General features: G+C 45.6%; 1 protein-coding gene across 4 annotated transcripts; it reads left to right on the forward strand.

Moving 5' to 3' along the window:
• The first annotated feature begins 526 nt into the window (after positions 1–526).
• LOC144730928 (ataxin-2-like) lies at positions 527–19,205 on the forward strand. 4 transcript variants are annotated; one of them, XM_078611796.1, is made up of 25 exons: positions 527–1,094; positions 3,018–3,051; positions 3,243–3,299; positions 3,857–3,928; positions 4,580–4,733; positions 5,069–5,083; positions 5,648–5,766; positions 6,139–6,230; positions 7,176–7,586; positions 7,825–8,006; positions 8,407–8,574; positions 9,135–9,368; positions 9,795–10,106; positions 11,550–11,678; positions 11,791–11,879; positions 12,093–12,499; positions 12,807–12,888; positions 13,116–13,265; positions 13,640–13,721; positions 13,903–14,060; positions 14,206–14,341; positions 15,850–15,983; positions 16,278–16,493; positions 16,978–17,152; positions 17,484–19,205. In XM_078611796.1, exons 1-25 carry the CDS (start codon positions 1,030–1,032, stop codon positions 17,528–17,530), a joined length of 3,720 nt encoding a protein of 1,239 aa, XP_078467922.1. In that variant the 5' UTR covers positions 527–1,029; the 3' UTR covers positions 17,531–19,205. The 4 variants fall into 4 exon arrangements, with proteins under 4 accessions (XP_078467922.1, XP_078467921.1, XP_078467924.1 ...); XM_078611795.1 differs by having other exon boundaries at positions 16,278–16,491; positions 16,964–17,152; XM_078611798.1 differs by lacking the exon at positions 5,069–5,083 and having other exon boundaries at positions 16,278–16,491; positions 16,964–17,152.
• Positions 19,206–19,226: the final 21 nt, after the last annotated feature.

The following is a 19,226-nucleotide window of genomic DNA, read 5'->3' on the forward strand; positions in this document are numbered from 1 at the left end:
TTGTGGTTTTTTACAATTTCAACGCGGCCTCTGTTAGCGGCCTCTAGTGGCGTCACGTGAAACGGCAACTCTCACGAAGATTCGTAGAATTCGAAGTTCAACACCGCTGACCATGGATCCTAGAGGATCGCTTTCACCGGCGCACAGTTAGTTAACAACCCTTAGAGGATCGCTTTTGTCGCGATCGCCAAACAACGTCGCGGTAAAACTTTAAACTTCTGAGACAAGCAACTCGTCTCCGTGTCCCTCACAACGTCGGCGGTCGTGTTTCAGTAACACGGACAAGCGTTTAGCCACAGTCCAACACTTCAATTCGCGTTTCATTTCTTTTTAGCGGGAAACCGCTCCTCTCTCGCGATATAGTCCCACGGCGCACGCGGACGCTTACAACCGCTACGTGCTGCGTGCGCAGGCCCCGCGCTGGCGAGGGGGGGGGGCAGCTCGAGCTGGGGGGGTGGCGCCGTGCTGGCAGATGGAGGAGGGCGGGGCTCGGGGGGTGTGGGATGAGGGGCGGGGCTCGTGTATCCTTCCGCGCGGCGCCTCCATGTTGATTCTCGAGGAACCGAGCGAGCGGCTCCCGGTAACAGCGTCAGCAGCAGCGGCAGAGGCGGCGGCGGCGACGACGACGGCGGCTTTATCATCGTCGACGGTGAAAGAACTCTTCAGCGATTCCCACAGAGCTCCTAGCAGCCCGGTGACCGACTCGTAAGCGTCATCGCTCACGATCAGCGCTCTAGTTTAGCCGTCGTAAGTGTCCCGAGCGCGGCGTTTCCTCTCCTGAGATTCTCTCGCGAACGAACGAGGGGAAGTCGACGAGATACTTTAATCATCATCATCGTTAGTAACCACCGTGTCACTACGTATTATCAGTAATACTGTTATTGTAGTTGTGGATTATTGTTTTAACCGCGCGCTAGTTGAATTTCGTTTACGTTCGGGGCAGTAGTGGTAGCAGTACAGTAAGTGTACATTAGACACAAAGAGAGGCGGTCGTGAGGCGCGTCGCGAGTCCATGTAGGAGGAGGGAGCATGAAGCCCGCCAGCGCTACCGCGTCCAGCCGCAAGGCCGGCACCTCCAGGCCCACGCCCGGCAGGTGAGCAGCACCGCGCACCTCCCCCACCCCCTAAACAACGTGGCGTCGTCGGAATGCCGCGAGTTTGTACGCCTGCCTGCGTATTCGTGTGTGCCCTATACTATCCGAGTGGCAAACAAAGGCGCGCGAGACTGGAGAAGAATGGCAAAATAAAGAAAAAATATTTAATTGTTTAATTAAATAACGTGTTTGGGGCCCACGGGCTAGGATTCGGCGCGCGTTGTATTTCGTAGACCGCATTGTGTGCTTCGGTTTAATTGGCGCTTCGCGAGTGGTGGCCGCCGCGCACGTGATGGGCGAGGCGGGCTCGTGATTGGCCGAGGGGGGAGTCCGGGGCCCAATGGGGTGCGCGCAAGCGCGTGTGCACTGGGGAATGTGGCGCCGCGCCGACGACCTCTGCAGAAATGAGGCTGCCGATTGCCGCCCCATAGCGGCTTCCCCGCGGGCCCCCTGACGCCGTGGGGGGGTGGGGGGCCGTGCCACGGTGCCCCCTACTAATGGGGCTTGTGGACAGGACCATTATATGTGATCTCTTTATACGGGTCCGCTGTTGATGGGAATTGTACGTTGGTGGGGACCCTGTTGTATCTGGCGGCTCGCAAGTAATGGGGCCGAACACGGACCCCTCTGTATGGGACCCCCTACATGCAAAATCCCTACACATGGCACCCCTGTACTACGGACCCCCTGAGAGTGGTACCCGGACAACCAGAATCCCGAAACGCAGATCACTACGTTAAGGATCTCTATTCATATGGCCTTAGTTCATGGTACATGGGATCATGAAACATAACCGCTCCCAATACGCGGAACGCCGGTATCCGGAACCCCTGCACCCGTTTCATCCCAGGACTCCCAACACTCGGGTCACTTAGAATCCCTCGGATAATTTTTTTTTGCCAGCCTCCATCCCGGAAACCTTTCGACATGAACACCCAGTGCATCCATTTTGGGGCCCTCTATCCCTAGTGATGGTGACGCTAGATTACAGATACTGTACTAGATTGGGATATAACTTGAGACTGTGTTGTATTAGCCTCGCTACGAACTCGGTCTCTCAAGTTAGATTCCTTTCCATGGCTAATGAGCAGCCAGTTATCTGAACTGGTCTTGCTCCCCCCCTCCCTCGCTATTTGTCGTGGTGAAAATGGTCATGCAACCAACACGATCGACAAGGCACAGAACCGCCTTCATCCAGCAGTGGATTGACAAAGGACTGTCTGAGTTTTCATTGTGTGAACCCGCCGACTTTTCCGCCTCCATCCTGCTACTCGCACATATTCACATCCCGACCACCGGGCCAGACCACCCATTGGCAATATACCGACTTGGGCCTGAATTTCAATTACACTCGGCTACCCCTGATGCCGTGGATGGGTTACAGCATTTACGTATAATTGTAGGCTGTTGCCTTTTTTCAAACGAGATACGTAACAAGATGATTCCAATTCGGTTACTATCCATAATTTCCCAGTAAATCCATCCCGCGTTTTGTACCCCCGATACGCAAAAAAGGCATAAGATTGCTACACCCGGAACCTCTAATCAACGAGACTCCTAAAGCATGGGACATTTAGACAATATACCCCGTACATTCGGAGTACCTGAGCTCAGAACTCGTACATACTGGATGTTATGGGATTTCTTTACTCTGGGCCTCTACACTTTAGAATCTTACACACGGGACACCCCCCAACACCTGAGAGCTCCCTATGCATTTACAGGGATTCATCCCAGGTCCCTCCGTGAATCTAATAACTCGGGCCTTTCTATGGTTGGACGCAGCAGTTTATTGTTGAAATGAAACTTGCAGTGACTAATTAAATGTGAAATCTCTACATTCCGTGGGTCAGCAGAACATTGGCGTTGTATTTGTTGCGTGGCGGACCATTACATCTACTCTCCGTGTTTACTCTTTTTCAGGGGCCGTGGAAACAAAGGTCCTTCCCACTCGCCCGTAAGTTACTAGTTAGTAAACTCATGGTGATATGCTAATTATGATTCCTTGCTTTGGTATGAACGGCTCATGGTGGATTAGGCTGCTCTGAAATCCCACAGTGACCCCACTTGATGTGCAAATAGATGTTTCTCCTTCGTTGTTTTCCTTGGGATTGTAAAGTAAACGGAGGCATGGTTTTGTTCACACAGACATACGAAGGTGTTTACAACAATCCTCGCATGGTGCATGTGCTCACGTCTGTAGTGGTGAGTAGTGATGCAGCTGCATTCCATTTACTCTGTGACTATCCTGAATATCTCTGTTTCAAATGAATGTGCTAGTGGTTATTTATAAGAATACATTTATTTGGGATGTACACACAAAACATTTGAGCAAGACAAAAATAGTAATCGTCATGTGGTATGTGTTCATCCACAAAGGAAAGCCCATCTGTAGTGTGGACAGTGTGCGATAAAAAATGTTCTTAAGCACCCTAAAAAAAGTGCCACCGTACTGTCCAGCTGGGTATCCGGCAGTCAATAAGATGAGCTGAGAAGCCAATTAAGCTGTAATTGGGCTTTCCAGCAGCCAACTGATAATTTGTTTCCTGGCAACAACATGATCAATGAGCCATGACATTTTAAAACTGTTTACTTTTTCACGTTCCTTGATCACAGTTGTGTTTTAGTTGAAGGTGTTTGCAAACCACAGATGATTGAGGCATGACATGATGAAAGTGCTCTTTGAAGGATAATTCAACTAAGTTGTTGTAGACCAATGGTAGGATTGTTCATGTATACAATTGTCATGCTACCTTTCTTAGGGTGCCAAGTGTGAACTGAAGGTGAAGAATGGAAAGGTTTACGATGGGATATTTAAAACTTTCAGCCCAAGGGTAAGCACTATTGTTTCTGTTCCTTATTCTAAATATAATGATTAATTAGAGGGTCGCGTCTTGTACCAGTAAAGATTGCTGCACATCAATATGGTGGATTTTAAACTGTATGAACAGTGGCTTTAAGTGATGATTTACAGAGTCTGGGAACATGGGCTTTTTGGCTTGGTGGATGGTCAATAAACATACAGGCTAGCACCCAAATGTTAAACCTTTAAGGGTTTTTGTTGGCTTTTCACTATTTGAAGTAATTTGTGTATCCTTAAGGATTTATAACAGTCCGAGTCACGCAGAGATAATTTGGAACTTCACATATTTTCCTTCTAATTGTCTTGATTGGATTTTTTAATATCCTGTGTTGGAACTGTATATCTTTCCTCCTGCTATGTTTACATACCAACTGTGTGCATGGTGACCACCACTTACCAATTAAGAGGTGTAACACTCTAAAATACATTATTAATTCAGCCAGGGGGTACTGTCTAAATTTACACATGAAGTACATGGATTGCATTTTAATACTAATGCTCTTTAAATGCATTTAAACTGGTTATAGATTTGTGCTGAGTAAACACATCTGGTTGTGACAGATTTAAGTTGTCGTTGATTGTTTTTTTTGAGACGTTCGTGATGTGTGTTTCTGGGAATTAGCTGGAGCTAGTGTTGGATGCGGTGCATCTCAAGAGCCAAGACTCTACTGAGGTGGCGCCCAGACAAAGTGACATACGCCCGTCCGTCGTCTTCCACCACCCTGATGTGGTGCTGCTTCATTTCCGCGATGTCGACCTTAACTTCGCCGCAAGAGGTTCTACACGCACTCCGTTAACTCTTCACCACCGCACAGACGGGCACTCTGCTTGTTGCCTCCTCTCTGGGGCCATTTTCCTTCCTATTGTTACATTTAACAAATCAGGTTAAAGTTGTATCGTGTACAAATGTAATTTATCAATTTGATGAATGTATAGGTTTTAATATTTAAACTAAAATATTAAGAATACATTTAGTTTTATTCGTCAAAGCTGTGGTTTAGTCCCTCTTTAAGGACTGAGTCGTGTTGTGTTACATGCATGGGTGGCAGGAATTCCTCGATTCTTATGCCAACCTTTTTGTGTTCCTCTGTTTTGTGTCATTTTCCATCAGTGTCGTCTGACACAGGTAACACACTATGCCTGTGTCTCATTGCACTGCATGAATTTATTTGCTTTGTGGAGGATCACTCTATTCAACAAATCTATTGGTGAAATCATGATAAACATTTGGTATTGTACTTGATCACTTCACTAATTTTGATATTTAAAGGATGATTGCATTGGTTGTTTCCATTGCCTACATTTGCAGTTCACAATTGTCGGTGATTAATCTACAATTTTCCTGGTTGTTTATAGAGAATAATGAACGAGGTAATTGAACAAATATTGATTTCATTGGTTGAATTGCTGCATGTTTAGAAAATGAAATGAATGCCTTTGCAATCCTGTCTTATTTACTCTAGATACACCAACATTCGCGTTATCTTAGAGGCTGTAAGAGCAGATGCTTGGCTTTATTACTTGCCAGCCTTCGCATGCTTATTGACTTATCGTTTTCCTGGAAATAAGGGGTAAAAGCATTGGCAGGCATATCATGATTGATATGCTTGTTTATATTTGCTGCTATTTTCCATAGTAATAGCACGTTTTTGAATTTGTTACGTGAACTTTGTTCTTGTTCGGTTTGTAGACAACTTTACGGATGCTGGCATCAGCGGCAAGCTCAACGGAGAGCACAAGGAGCGCGAGTTGGAGCCCTGGATGGGTGGGGATAACAACAATGATGACGTCGCCCTTGACACGGACATGGTACATTGTGGGAGTGACCAACACTCATTATAAAATGTGCACATTCTTACAGGCTCCAATAGCCAGCAGTTTTTGTTTTCCTATCTGTGTGGTTGTTCGACTGTCGGTTCAGTTACCAGCTTTCTGGCATTCTCTTTGCCAATGAATGGAACAGGGACAACAGTGCCATGTGGTTGGATAACTGTTCTTGAGCACAGAATTTGTAAATTGCACAGACGTTAACACTGATGAGGTTTGAGAACTTTGGGATTTAAGTTACAAATGCACTTTTAATTGTGTGTTCAATCCTATGCTTTTAATATCTTTTTTTCACACCGACATAGTTTGTTTATTTAATTGAACACAATTTCATGTTTTATGCCGACCTTTCAGTCAAATGGCTGGGACGCCACTGAGATGTTCCGCTGCAACGAGGAGGTTTATGGTGTAAAATCAACATACGACCACAGCCTTTCCAACTACACGTAAGCTTGCTACTACATGAATAGTAATTGACACCTTTCACTTTACTGCTGGATGAGGGTGCCTCCACAATATGATGGTCATGATGATTGTTTGACCCATATTTAAGCAGATTTGTCAGTTCTGGTTTGGCGGGGAGTGGGTGGGGGGCAAGGACCAGTTCAACATCTGAGTTGATAGCACAGTGATGTAACCCCTGTGCTACTGCTCTGCCAAACTATTTTTTTTTCTGAGACTAGTGCTGCCCACGCATTTGTGTGGGATACACAGCCGGGTGGGGTTGGGAGCAATGGCGGAGCCAGGATTTTCAGGTGGGGGGGGCAACCCCTCCAGCAATGAAAAATTATAGTTGTAAGTAAGGACTTGTCCCTTGCTTTTTATTTGACACGTGTGCGGCGATGGCACAGCCATCGATCGAGGGTCGAATTCGAACCGTGTGTGATCGGTATCACGCTCGGTGAAGGTATTCCTTCAGGGAAGTCGTGTACTGTATACGCAACTGCGCACAATTCTGTGAGTCACTTATAACTGCTTTGCCGTTACTTATTGCCAATTATGGACTCGGACTATTGTCCTATCATCTCATAGAGTCCCTGGCACGTAATAATATGCTACACAGTCGCAGTGGGGATCGCAAAATGCCGATTTATTACTAATAAACCCCAATGATCCGATCGAAATTATGGATTTCGATCGGATCATTGGGGGGGCACGTGCCACCTCACCCCCCCCCCCCACTGCCTCTGCCAGTGCTTGGGGGGACATGCATGAACCCAGCTGAACACTTTCCCACCTGTGCAATAGTGTGATTAAGGAGGAAACTAAGAAATACCATTGGCTGATTGTGATCTAAAGCTGTATATTTAAATCCTACATTCTAAAGTGCTATGTAGGAGAAGTAAGCAGTTGTGTGAATTTTTTTAATGTTCACGATGTTTGTTGTCCAGCACGCCACTGGAAAGGGACGAGTCTGAAGAGTTCATGCGGAGACAGGCTCGCGCAACTCAACTCGCGCAGGAGATCGAATCGAACCCATCGTACCGTTCACGCGTGTCGCTCGAAAATGACGAGGGCCGCACGGAGGAGGAGCGCTTCAGTGCCGTACACCGGAACGCACCACCGCAGGGTGGCGAGCGTCCGCCTTATCGCTCGCGCGTTGTACTGCCCGTCAACGCCGGGGCGGATGGAGAAGACGGGCGTGCGGACGAGGAGCGGTACCCGTTGCCTCCGCGGGAGCGGCAGCCATATCGGTCCACCCGTAATCCCAACGAGAGCGACGACTGCCGGCAGGACGATGACAGATATGGCTCCCGGTCAGATCGACCCGGAGACCGCGACAGCCCAGGCTTTAACCATAGGTGTGCACATTTTTACAGTGGTAGCAACGCAGTTTCACGTATATCCCATTGAAACGTCGCACTTTTCTGTTTTATTGAATTGTACTTCTTCGTAGATTTCTCAAGTGTTTTTTAAAGTGTTAATTTGTACTTTAGGGTGAGAAGTTAATATACGGAGATTTGTCTTGTGAAGTGGGATGGTTATCACAAGGTGTGAGGGCATACTGAAACTGGATGTTTTTGTCTTTGGTGACTGCAGGGACGTAAAGTTCATGGGGCAGAGGCACCGGGACATGGCACGTGGCGGAATGAGGCCAGGCCAGTCACGTGGTGGGAGGCCTGGGCCTGCGCCACACCACTCGCCCAGGGGCAGTCCTTATCACCCACACAGCTACCCACACCCAGATCCCATCACCAGCCCAGGACCCGTGCTTAATGGAGGTAAGTTCTCCGCTCAACATGCATCTACTTTTCTGAGAGTGTGCATCTAAACCATCCTCTCCTGTTATGATGTGGTGTGTTCCCACAAACCCTTCTTTGACCCTCATCCTTTTCAGAAATTCATCACATTTTGCAATTGTATATTCTGTCCTTCACATTCTGATTGTTACTTTCCAAACAAATGCTTGTTTCCTTGCATGTACTTTTGCATTACATCCACAACTTCAGGGAAATCCCCCTTGTGTTGTGCATCCTTATTTTCTCTTGGTGTATTTTTAAAACATTTTATTTATTTATTTTTTGTTTCTTTCCATGCTGCTTCATGTCCCTTGCGCCACCCTGTCCCCTTCTCTCTGTGTCTGCGTTGCTGTCGAAACCCCCTTCCACTCCCCTCCTCCAGGCGTGTCCCTTCCTGCCCCCTGCCCATCACCCTCACGCCTGCCCGTACGCTATCCGGCAGGGGTGAACTCCCTGCCCCCCCGGGCACCCACCCCCTCTCGGCCCCCTTCACACCCTTCTGCGGCCGTCTACGGCCCTCCTCCTCCTCCCAAACGCGGCCCTACAGAAGGTAGTTAGTGCTTTTGCCTAGTGTTGTGGAGGGAAAAAACATTGACTCTACACAACAACACATTATTGTAAAAAAATCGAACTATAGTTTGACTTGGGTGAATAAAAAAAAGAAGCGGGTTTCCAAATATTAAAAAAATGTAGAAATGGATAAAAAGGGAAGTTAGACCTAAACCCAAGAAGTTGCTGGGTTAGTTCTGTCTCCAAAATGCAATAAGGCCATATTAACGTCACTAAAACATTGCATGTGACAACTTAATGAGAGCAAGTGCTAGAAATTCTCAAGAGGCTCCATCGACCTGAAAATAAATAATCAATGGTTTCCACTAAACCTTTTCCATATCTCTACTACGCTCAATACAAAACAGTGCATTCAGTCCCTTTTCTCAAACAAGTCTGGCTTCAACAAATTATACATTTCTCAAAAAATCCTCATCTAATTGTACGCTGAGCAATGTTTTTTTGTGTTTAACCTTAAGATGGACGAATTATTCATGCAGCGAAGACAACCTTTTACGTTTGATTCCATAACGATTAATTCTTGCTGCCATTTGCTCTCAGGTGCACGGATGTCTCCAAAGGCCCAGCGTCCGGCTCGTTCCCTCCGAGGCATGGGCGGCCGGGGAGGGGGAGGCACCACACCCCCCATGGCAGGGGATCCTGGCCCCCACGTTGGCCTCCACGCGGGCCCGCACGTGGGCCACCACGGGCCCCCGGCCAACGCAGATCTCCCTGTGCCCTCGCAGCAGGGCCCCTCGCGGGGTGGCGCCAGCTGGTCTGCTGTCGTCAGCGGAGGTAATGCGCCCTATAAGTGGTAGCATTTTTCATTTGTACTCATGAGTAGTAACATGTTCAATTATAGAGTCAAACAACATGATGGAATTAATTTTATTACAAGAAATCGCTAGTTATTTTGATTTTTAAAAATCGGTTATTTTTCTCTCTAGTCATAGTAGAGCCTCTATTGGCGGCAGGGGTCATGGATATTATTGATCAAAAATAATAGATTCTCACACGATTTAATGTAGATATTGTGACCATGTAAATTTGTTTAAATAAATGAATATTTGCATTGTTAAATACCTATTACATTTTGTCATATTTATTTGTGCGTAATTACCTTGTTAAATAATGGGTCAAGTTGGTTAGAAGCCAACTAAAACTCCATGTGTTTTGTGAGTGCATCGCTCACCAGGATGGCCGTGCCGTCCCCTCCTACAGGTGCCACAAACCGCACGTCTCCCAAGTCCTACCGCCCACGCTCTCCCAAACCCGCCTCCCAGCCCCCATCCGGCCCCGCACCCAGTGCCCCCCAGGGTACTGTGACAGGCGTCCCCTACCCACCTCCTCCATCCCAGGGGGTGCCCAATGCCCCTACAGGCACGGCCACGCCCACGTCGCCCCCCAGGACAGGCCCTTCTGCACCATCTGCCCAGGAAAGCGGTCACATCCAGACAGTTCCGTCCTCTGCTCTTCCCAGCTCTGTTGTCCCTTCCGCAGTGCCCGTAAGGTTTGAAGGCACTGGACCCGAAGGTGAGTGTGAGATTCTTGAGAATTTCCGTTCATTTTTATGAACTAATTTACTGTTAAGGTGCAAAGCGTTAATGCTTTAGCTGTGTGTTTGTTATAATGGGGTCATAATAAATATTGTAAAAAAGATCAAATATGGCGTTTTATTTTATTGAGTTGTGTTATTAACAGTTCTGTAGAAATCGAGCTATATTGATAGGAGAGTTGCCCAAAACTTGGCAGATGAAAAAAAGGAAGAGCCTTCTGGGCCAAGGCAATGACCTCACGAACCATGCATGCCTCTCGCCTCCTATAAACATATCTTTGGATATCCTACACTGTAACATAATTTCTCATGCTCAGACGTTAATGTTATTCATCTATTTAAATACTTAGTACGAAAAAAGCATGCTGTAAACCTTTAAGTTGTCCATGCAATGTACGTTATTTTTCTTGTCTGGGTCCCTTAGTTTTACTTGAACCTCGTGTATATTATTAATCCAGAACAGGTTTGCTTGCATGGTTGTGTTTGCGAGGTCAGGGGACTGCTGTACCTATCTGAAGCTCATTACGCAGTGTCACAGTAACCATGTGTATTACATGTAGATGCATCAGACTTAATGTAATATATTTTCCCAGGTAAGCCTCGCTTAGTATCAGACAGAGGTGGGACAAAGTCATTGTTATGCAAGTCCAAGTCGAGTCGCAAGTCATCAAATTCATGACTCGAGTCTGACTCGAGTCCAAGTCACATGACTCGAGTCCACATCTCATAGGTGGGACAAAGTCATTGTTATGCAAGTCCAAGTCGAGTCGCAAGTCATCAAATTCATGACTCGAGTCTGACTCGAGTCCAAGTCACATGACTCGAGTCCACACCTCTGGTATCAGATACCGTTTTTAACAGAGTTCAAAATTGGGATTTTAGTCAAATTAAGGAGTAATTTTGCTGAAGTTGATTTTTGTCTATAGATAACATCGGTGGAAAAATTGTAAACTGGTACCTGCCCTCCTTCTCGTCCCTCTTCACGTTAAATAACCTATGTACACACTACGTACACTGCTGCAGTGTACATAGGTTATTTAACGTATTTACCACCATGGAATGGAACAAAATATTCTTAACTTGAGAAATTCCTGTCGGGGCACGGAACTTAGTTCAGAAATAATTTTGATTGGCAACGCTTTGTGAATTATTATTTTGCATGTTGGGGGAAAAAGCAGTAGCAAGAGAAAGCCCATGCATTAGGGGGATAATCATCATCTGCCATGAGTTCTTAACTTGCTTTGCCTTAATACCATCCGACTACCTCGCAGCTCAGTGTTTTTTGTAGATTTGCAAATCTAAATAGACCACTAACCCTTGCCTTCAAAATGCTGGATAAAGCACACGATGCGTTCGTGATATTAAAATATTTCATGTGTATATCTTATATTATTTTTGTACCATCTTTTGTATTTCTGTAGTGAAAGAAGCTAAGCTCCTCGAACAAAGGGTTGTGGCAGTGTCTGCTGCTGTGAGCAAAGAAAATGTAAGACCCCCAGAGCAAGCATGCAGCAACCCTCAAGCTGGCTTCTCTAAACCACCCCCAAAAGGTATACGCACGTGTACGCTTTTCCCCCAAAACCATTGGTTACATTTCTTTTCAAATATCCAGTAATACTGCAGAGACGATGTATTTTAACGAATTTTAACTTGCGTCTTCAGTGGTTCCTGCACCTCTAATGCATCAAGACCATGACAAGAGCCGCATTCAAGTTAAAAAGGAGCTCAAAGAATTCCAGACCAAGTTTATCGTGAGTAAAACTGTTTAAAGTCTAATCATAATGTAATTGTCTTTCACCTTGAATGAAACGTATTTGCCACTACACTTACATCTTTGCCAAATGCGTACAATTTAACATCAACTCCAATGCTTATTGTGCATTCGTTCAACTCAAGCTGCATGCCATTAGTTGTGCTATGTAGCTCCAGGTGAATTCCTGATGTGTGGTTGTTTGTCTGCACAGCTCCAGTCTAGTACTGAAACGGAGGTTGACGCAACTTTGAGGGACAAGAGCCAACAGCCTGGCTTGCCTTTGGCAAGTGAAGTCAAATCTCAGCAACAACAGCAGCAGCAACAGCAGCATCCTCCTCAACCACAGCAGCAGCTGCCACCCCAACCACAGCAGCATCCGCCACCCCCAGGCATTCCTTCAATTGACCCCAGTGCTTGTGTGGAGACTGGGAACCCGAGTGGCCTGGCGAGGAGTGCTGAGGGAGTCAAGGCTGTTTCCATGGGGCCTCCTGGTAGCGCCACAGAGGACAAGGAGTGCAAAGTTGTGCCAGGGGCGACACCTGGTTCACTGGCATCTGGTTCAGTGAGCGACAAGATGGATGGCGAGGAGGGGGATAGGACAGGGGACGGCATGAATGAGTGAGTGCTGGAATATATGCTGGAATATATTTGTTAACTTTCATGCTGCTTAAATCTATCTTTATCTGCCTTATAGTTTATTGTACTTATCAAATGCCTGTAACAAATTACAGATTGACATTTTTGGTAAAGGAACAAATTGTGGTGAAGTGACCAGCTGACGTATTACAAACAATTTAGTATATAACAAATTTCATAGTTTTGGAGAAGGTAGTGGACATATATTTTTTAGCTTATGTATAACTACGTAACTTTACCGAAAGAACCAAGAATATGTATAACTTTTTGTAATTATTGATGTTCACAGCAATTCTGTTAAGAAGTCCACACTCAATCCGAATGCCAAGGAGTTTGTGCTTAACCCGAGTGCCAAGCCATTCGTACCTATGGTGAGTACCTCTAATTTGACTGCCTCTGCACGATCTTGCAGGAATGACTTGAATCCCAGAATATTGACCACCTCTTTTTAACTTCCACGAGCTGCATGTGAGAAATTAATTTGCTGAAAAGGTGCATTCATTTCTGGAGATTGGCACATTTCTGAGCAGTGTGTTTGGTATTGTTGTCGAGGTAAGCTAGTTGTGTGTGCTGACTTTATTCTTCTTCTGTCTACCAGACAAAACCAGCTACAACGCCAACTCCTCCACGACCCCAGACGCAACCCAGCCCCTCGGTGCTGGTGCAGCCGATTCCCGGCACGCCCGTTTACAGCCAGCAGCCGACACAGTACCTGCACTTCCCGCATACCATCCCTCCTGGCATGCAGGTCAGGGGACACACTACTGGGGGTGTGGTTACTGTACAAACCATACCTAGACAAACCCCTGTGTATTGTTGCACTCACTGTATTTCCACCACTGTCTCTTGAGGCATTTATGTTCTTGCTTTGTGAATTAAGTGCGTACGCTTTTGTAATTCCATAAAAATGCTAATCTTTATGGAAAATTATATATAATGGACTGCTTATCTCACTTAACAGGTTATAAACTGCTCCCTGTAATAACAAGCACAGCAGAGAAGCTCTTAACGTTTAAGTTACAAGTCATGTACATGTCTATGTTGATGCTTCACAGTAGAAATGTGGTATAATGTTTGTTGAGTTGGCAAGTGAAATGAGCTGTATATAGTAAGAGTTTGTAGGTCTTCCACCAGGGTGGATCCCTCTACCAGTACCAGCTGCCGCACTCCGTGCCCGTCAACCAAAACAAGCCGTACAGGACAGGTAAAGAGTTTGGGATGATGGGAATTATATTTTAAGAACACTTCACCTGAGGAGATTGATGGATTAATTACTAAATTGCATTAAGATTGGAACATATGCCTCGTGATGGTTTGTGATGTTTTGTTTAGGATTCAGAGTGTAGCATGGATCTTGCGTTTGATACATGTGCATGCATTTCCAGGGTCTGTGTCATCCCAACGGGGCGAACAGCACCATCCTCCCCCAACTGTCATGGTGCCGGCGCCGACAGCCAATGCCGCTGGGCCACCCCTGATTTCACCCTCGCCCTACACCTCCTACATCCAGTACCAGCCACAGTTGGTGCAGTATCCCTCGCAGGTACCCATGTGCATGGTGTAACCAGTCGTTACTACGCGTTTGGTTTTCAGCCTTTCACGATCATGTTGTGAAAATGTTACCTTTGTCTTTTAAACTATCGTGGCGTTTGTGAACTTATTTAAAAGTCAATGCTGTGTCTTTGCAGCCCGCGGCAGTGTACGGGCCCGTCCTCCAGGGTAACACGCGCCTCATGGCGGGGGCGGGGCATGGCCAGCCATCTCTGGTCTCCTCGGCACAGCAATACCAGCAGGCCGAGCAGCAGCACCCACAGGCAGTCTACAGTACGTCCTTGGCTCTCGCTGCAAGACACTTAGGGGCCATGATCCACTGGGACAATTTCAGGGCAATCGTTGCCTACAATCATCACCAACAATGCATGAATCATGAGTGACGATGGCAACTTGGGTGGGCAACCGAAAGGAGAGTGACAGTTCTCTGTGAACAGTGTGTATGCTGAACGATTGATCTACAGACTGTAAATTAACCAGATGTTTAGTGATGGAGTAAGCCTAGTACCTAGTGATGATTTAAGTAATTCCTTTATGCAGTCCATTATTAGCAGACAGCCAGTCAATAAAATACTTATCAGAAATTCAATCGGAAGGCTTTTCTGTTCCATCCTCTAGATCCTAATTAGTGCAGGATTTGGAAGACACCATTTTTTTCAGGTGCAGAAAACATGGTGTTAGAGAGGCACGTGTGCTGTCTCTGAACTCATTCGAAGTTGTGCAGGCCCATTTCCCATTAATGGGCAGCTTGAATCCAAATCATTCGATTTTGGAAAGTTAGATTTTTACGATGGGAGATGCTTTTAAACAATTGCCAGTGATGATTGCCCTGAATTTTTTGTTCTGGATCCAATGGTGTCCAAGAAAGAACAGGACTCTTAGCCTGCTTTGAGTTTTAATAAAGTATAGATATTCTCAAGCATATAATGATTTGTATTCAATTGAAAGTCATCTGCAATATCAGTGTCGGTTGGGAAGCCGCTGAACTAGATAAGTTGATGAGTAATTGATCCTTATGGCGGTACCCCGGGGTAGCAAATAATACAAAATGGCCAAGGCAATTAAATATTTTATTTCTGGGACACACTTTCCAGGGGTGTACTTAACTCCGTGACTGGGGTACCAATCAATCCGAAATCAGTGCTACTCCGCGATGTCGAAACGAAGCGACGACAATTGCGCTGAAACCCTGAACGCTCGTATGCACCGTAGTGCGTCGTGTACAGCTCGTCGAAATGAGTCGATTGCCGCATCGTCGACCACCAATAGACTAAAAATTACTGCATCACGGACATTGTGCAAGAGCCGGGGTACTATGGTACCCCGGGGTACTGCCATAAGGTTCAATTGCAGCCTTGAGGAAAAAATGTATTTGGTGTATTACCTAATATTAGTTAATGTAGCTATTTTTATGTTAATTGTGGTTGAGGTCCTGCTAAACATGATTGATCAACTTGGAAAATAATCATGACTGCTGCGGACACTGCATGAATTTCAATTAATAAGAAAAAATTATACCACAATGCAGTAATGATAAGGAATTAATAAACCAATGTAATATCCTAATACTGTAAAAGTGTACTGGCATGATAACTGGAAATGAATGATCGTGACACACACAAACTTAATTTCTTGAATATTGTTATTATTCGCAGTACGAAGTGTAGATAATAATGGTGAACATGTAGCCTCATGTACCCATGTAATGGGCTCTCATTTTTTTTTTATTTTACACCTGTGAAAATTTTCCAACGATGATACATTGTTAATGTTTTTTTCAGTGTCTGGTCCAGTCCCTCAATCGTACCAACATGGGCCGATGCACCCTCACCACCCACAGCATCCTCAGCCCCCTGCCACCCCTACAGGCCAGCAGCCTGGTCGCCAGCACCCTGGCGCTCCCAGCCCTGCACAGGTAATCCTGCAGCAGTGCCAATACACCTTAACGCAGGCCACGATGCAGCACGGTTTAAATCAAATTTGAAGAGCAACATTGTGTTCAGTCTTTACAATTTTAGTCGTGGAGTCGCAATTTTGAAGAGTTCTTATTAAGTGTAGAGACTATTGAACATTTGAGTTAAGCTGTGATTACTGCTCTTCCTTAGTATTGGTGACATCTGTAAAGTGTGAAAAAGAGAATAGGGTGGTGCATCTCTTGTGAATGTTTGCCTAATAATTCTCTGCCTCTCTCTGACGGAATGCCAAACAGCACCCCTCGGGCCAGCCTCCTCCACACATGGGGAATCCTCAAGGACAAAGCATTTACCACGCAGCCCTGACCCCAACGCCACCCTCACTCACCCCAGGACCCAGCCCGCAGAGCCCCCAGACGAGTTACCCTCCCTCGCAGCAGCCTGTCTACGCCCTGCACCCTCAGTCCATGGGGCATCAGTACGCTGGGCACCCCCCACCACCACCACACATGGTATGGCCAGCCAATGAATGGATGGTAGTCTTCTGACTACCAAATTGTATGTCTGTTCGTCTGGCTTGTACGGGTGTGTGTGTGGTATGTGCGGTATTGAAAAGTGCTCTGAAATGTTCAATTTTTAACAGAATTTATCTCGAAATTGGTGGATAGTCAGCGGGTTGCTTGCGGTGTGGGTAAGTCTGGGCAGCATGGACGCAGCATAGAAGAGTAGGCCAACATATACCCCCTTTACTAGAGGCCTTTCTGCCAGCAATTACATGAGCGGAGGGGAGTAATGGATGTTTTGCGAAAGATTATTGAGGTGTGACCTTTGGTGCAAGCTGACATTTTTAATGTCTAAAATTTGCTTAAGAAAATATGGAAAATCTCTACGTAATTATAGCAATGTATCTGTGTCAATCCATGTGTATTATGCATTGATATAAAGCCAGCTAATGTTGTTCTTGTTTGGATTTGGGGGGTGTTGATTTTGCAACAGGCACACATGCAGGCTGGCATGGGCGGTGGACATCCCCAGCATGCGCATCCTACCCATCCTTCGCACCCCACGCAGGTCATGCTGATGCAGGCCAATCAGCACGGGGGTCACGGGGCACCGCCTTCAATCCCCGTCTCCTCCACAACGCACTACGCATATATGCCCCACCCTCAAGGTGTGTATGTGCTCCCGTACAACACAGCAACCAAATAATTAAACAGGTGGCCAGCTGGCATATGTATGTAAAGTGGTTGTGATGTCCAGAAGAAATATCACTGCTTATTCACTGCAGTTTGGTTCCTTACCAGGCTTTATAAAGAACTGAGGTCGTAGCAGCTTTAATTCGTATAATTCTAGAAAATAAATGTACGGATTTAGTTTGCATTACTCTAAATAATGGATGGTAAAGTGAATTCAAGAATGTTTCCTGGAGAGAAGCTTTGATGGGTCATGTTGCATGTTGATATTCCTCTATTTTTACTGTGCGCTTAAATTCTTTTCCACAGTGGCTCACCATCAACAGCCACAGATGCAATACCCACCCAGCCAGTAAAACAATGAACGGAAAAGTCTGCTACGTGAAATATTAATGACTACGTGTTCGCATAAACCGGCAGCCGAAGGACACGATTACGGACCTTAGAAGACGTATGAAACGCCACCACTGATGATGGAACCGAATATCCGCCAATGATGGAAGTTTGCTGGAAGTGAGATACATTTATCTGAACCTCAGCAACCACTAAGTTCTTAAGAATATGTTTATCAACTGCAAGATGCGTACCTTAGTGAATACATAATCAAAACCGACTAAAATGCCTCCTGTCCAGCTTTTGATTTAACTTTGAAATTAAGGGCCGTCTAAGAGTTGGACAATATGCAAACGCAAATGTCTGTGCTTCATTAGTTTGGTGGAAAGAACTTGGTTGAAACTGACACTAAAACTGGATGGTCATTCTTTTTGTTCGACATTTAATCATGTTCAGTTTTCGTGACAACAGAAAGCCTCGGTTTGTGGCCATGCATCATTTACAGACATCTTGACATCTCATGCCAAGATTGACAGAAAAAAAGAGACTTATTTAAACTACAAGGCCTGCAAATTGAAGGGCAACTCTGGAACATAATTTGGTAGCACAATTCCTCGGCCATTTTCATAAGAACAAATGATGAATCCGTCCAAAAATGTTTTCCAAGATACATGCAAAGGCCTCGACACGATGATCACAAGAGTTATATTCCTATGTCGCGAACACACTAATGGTTGACTCAGATGTTTGTATGGCAAGCTGTGCAGAGGCCACAACTGCGCGCATTGACGTGGCTAGCGATAAATTGCGTTGACGACCCCTTTTAGAAACTTTGCAGATTGTGGAAGCTGTGAAAGTAGACCTGTACAGAGCTTCTAGTTCTTTTCTGCTGCATAATACTAAAACATGAAACTGGAGTCTCATTATGTAGTAGGAACTGCTGGAAAAAAAATAAGTGCGACTGTTGCTTTTTTGGCATCCCTTCCCCCATGCTTGCTGAGGTGTTGTCCTGACACGCCTCCTTGTCGGTGTTGGAAACGTACTTCTTTTAATTGAAATAATTTCAAGGGTCTAAACGTAATCAGCTGTTACTTTCTTTTTTAGCAAAGTTGAAAAGCTTTCGCATAACATCCCTGCGCTTTTAACCAGTGTTCACTCAAGATGTGATAAAAACCTACGTGGCTTCGAGCCGAGGGAGGTTGGAAAACATGTTTTTAAAGGACAGGCCGAGGTGAGAATTGTGCACTTTAAATCAATGGTTGGATACGCAGATCACTCTTGAGAGAGAGTGCTGCTTGTGGATGATTTTTTTTTGTCTCGAGTAGCCCCTAAGACTTAGGTCAGAGGATTAGTTATGGTCCTGCAGGATTCTATGACGTTTCCACCGCTGCTAAGACGACGTGGCGCTGTCAGGTGACTCGCTGTACTGTTCGTGTTGCTTGGCTTTTGCACTCCTGGCGCTGCGAGAACCTCGTGCTTCGGGAGGCTAAGAGTCTTGCCGGTTTGTGTGCGTGCGTGTGTGCATTGAGATGCTTGAAGAGATTTGATGCAGACTTGACAGACTTCTGACAAACAGTAGTAACTTGAAGCGAATCAGACTTTTTACGATGGGACGTTTTACTGCAGTTGAGGATAGAAATTAAAAAACTTTAAAAAATACCTAAAAAATCGAAAAAAATAAAATCTTAAACATCCCAACCAATGTGCATTTATTTGTGG

Source organism: Lampetra planeri, chromosome 37 (assembly GCF_965212315.1).
Source record: "Lampetra planeri chromosome 37, kcLamPlan1.2.h2, whole genome shotgun sequence".
Taxonomy (NCBI): domain Eukaryota; kingdom Metazoa; phylum Chordata; class Hyperoartia; order Petromyzontiformes; family Petromyzontidae; genus Lampetra; species Lampetra planeri.

Coding starts and splice junctions, on each gene's coding strand:
- LOC144730928 (XM_078611795.1), top strand. CDS start 1,030: ATGAAGCCCGCCAGCGCTACCGCGTCCAGCCGCAAGGCCGGCACCTCC. Junction 9,369..9,794: donor GTCTGCTGTCGTCAGCGGAG/GTAATGCGCCCT, acceptor CCCCTCCTACAG/GTGCCACAAACCGCACGTCT. Junction 15,984..16,277: donor GCGCTCCCAGCCCTGCACAG/GTAATCCTGCAG, acceptor AATGCCAAACAG/CACCCCTCGGGCCAGCCTCC.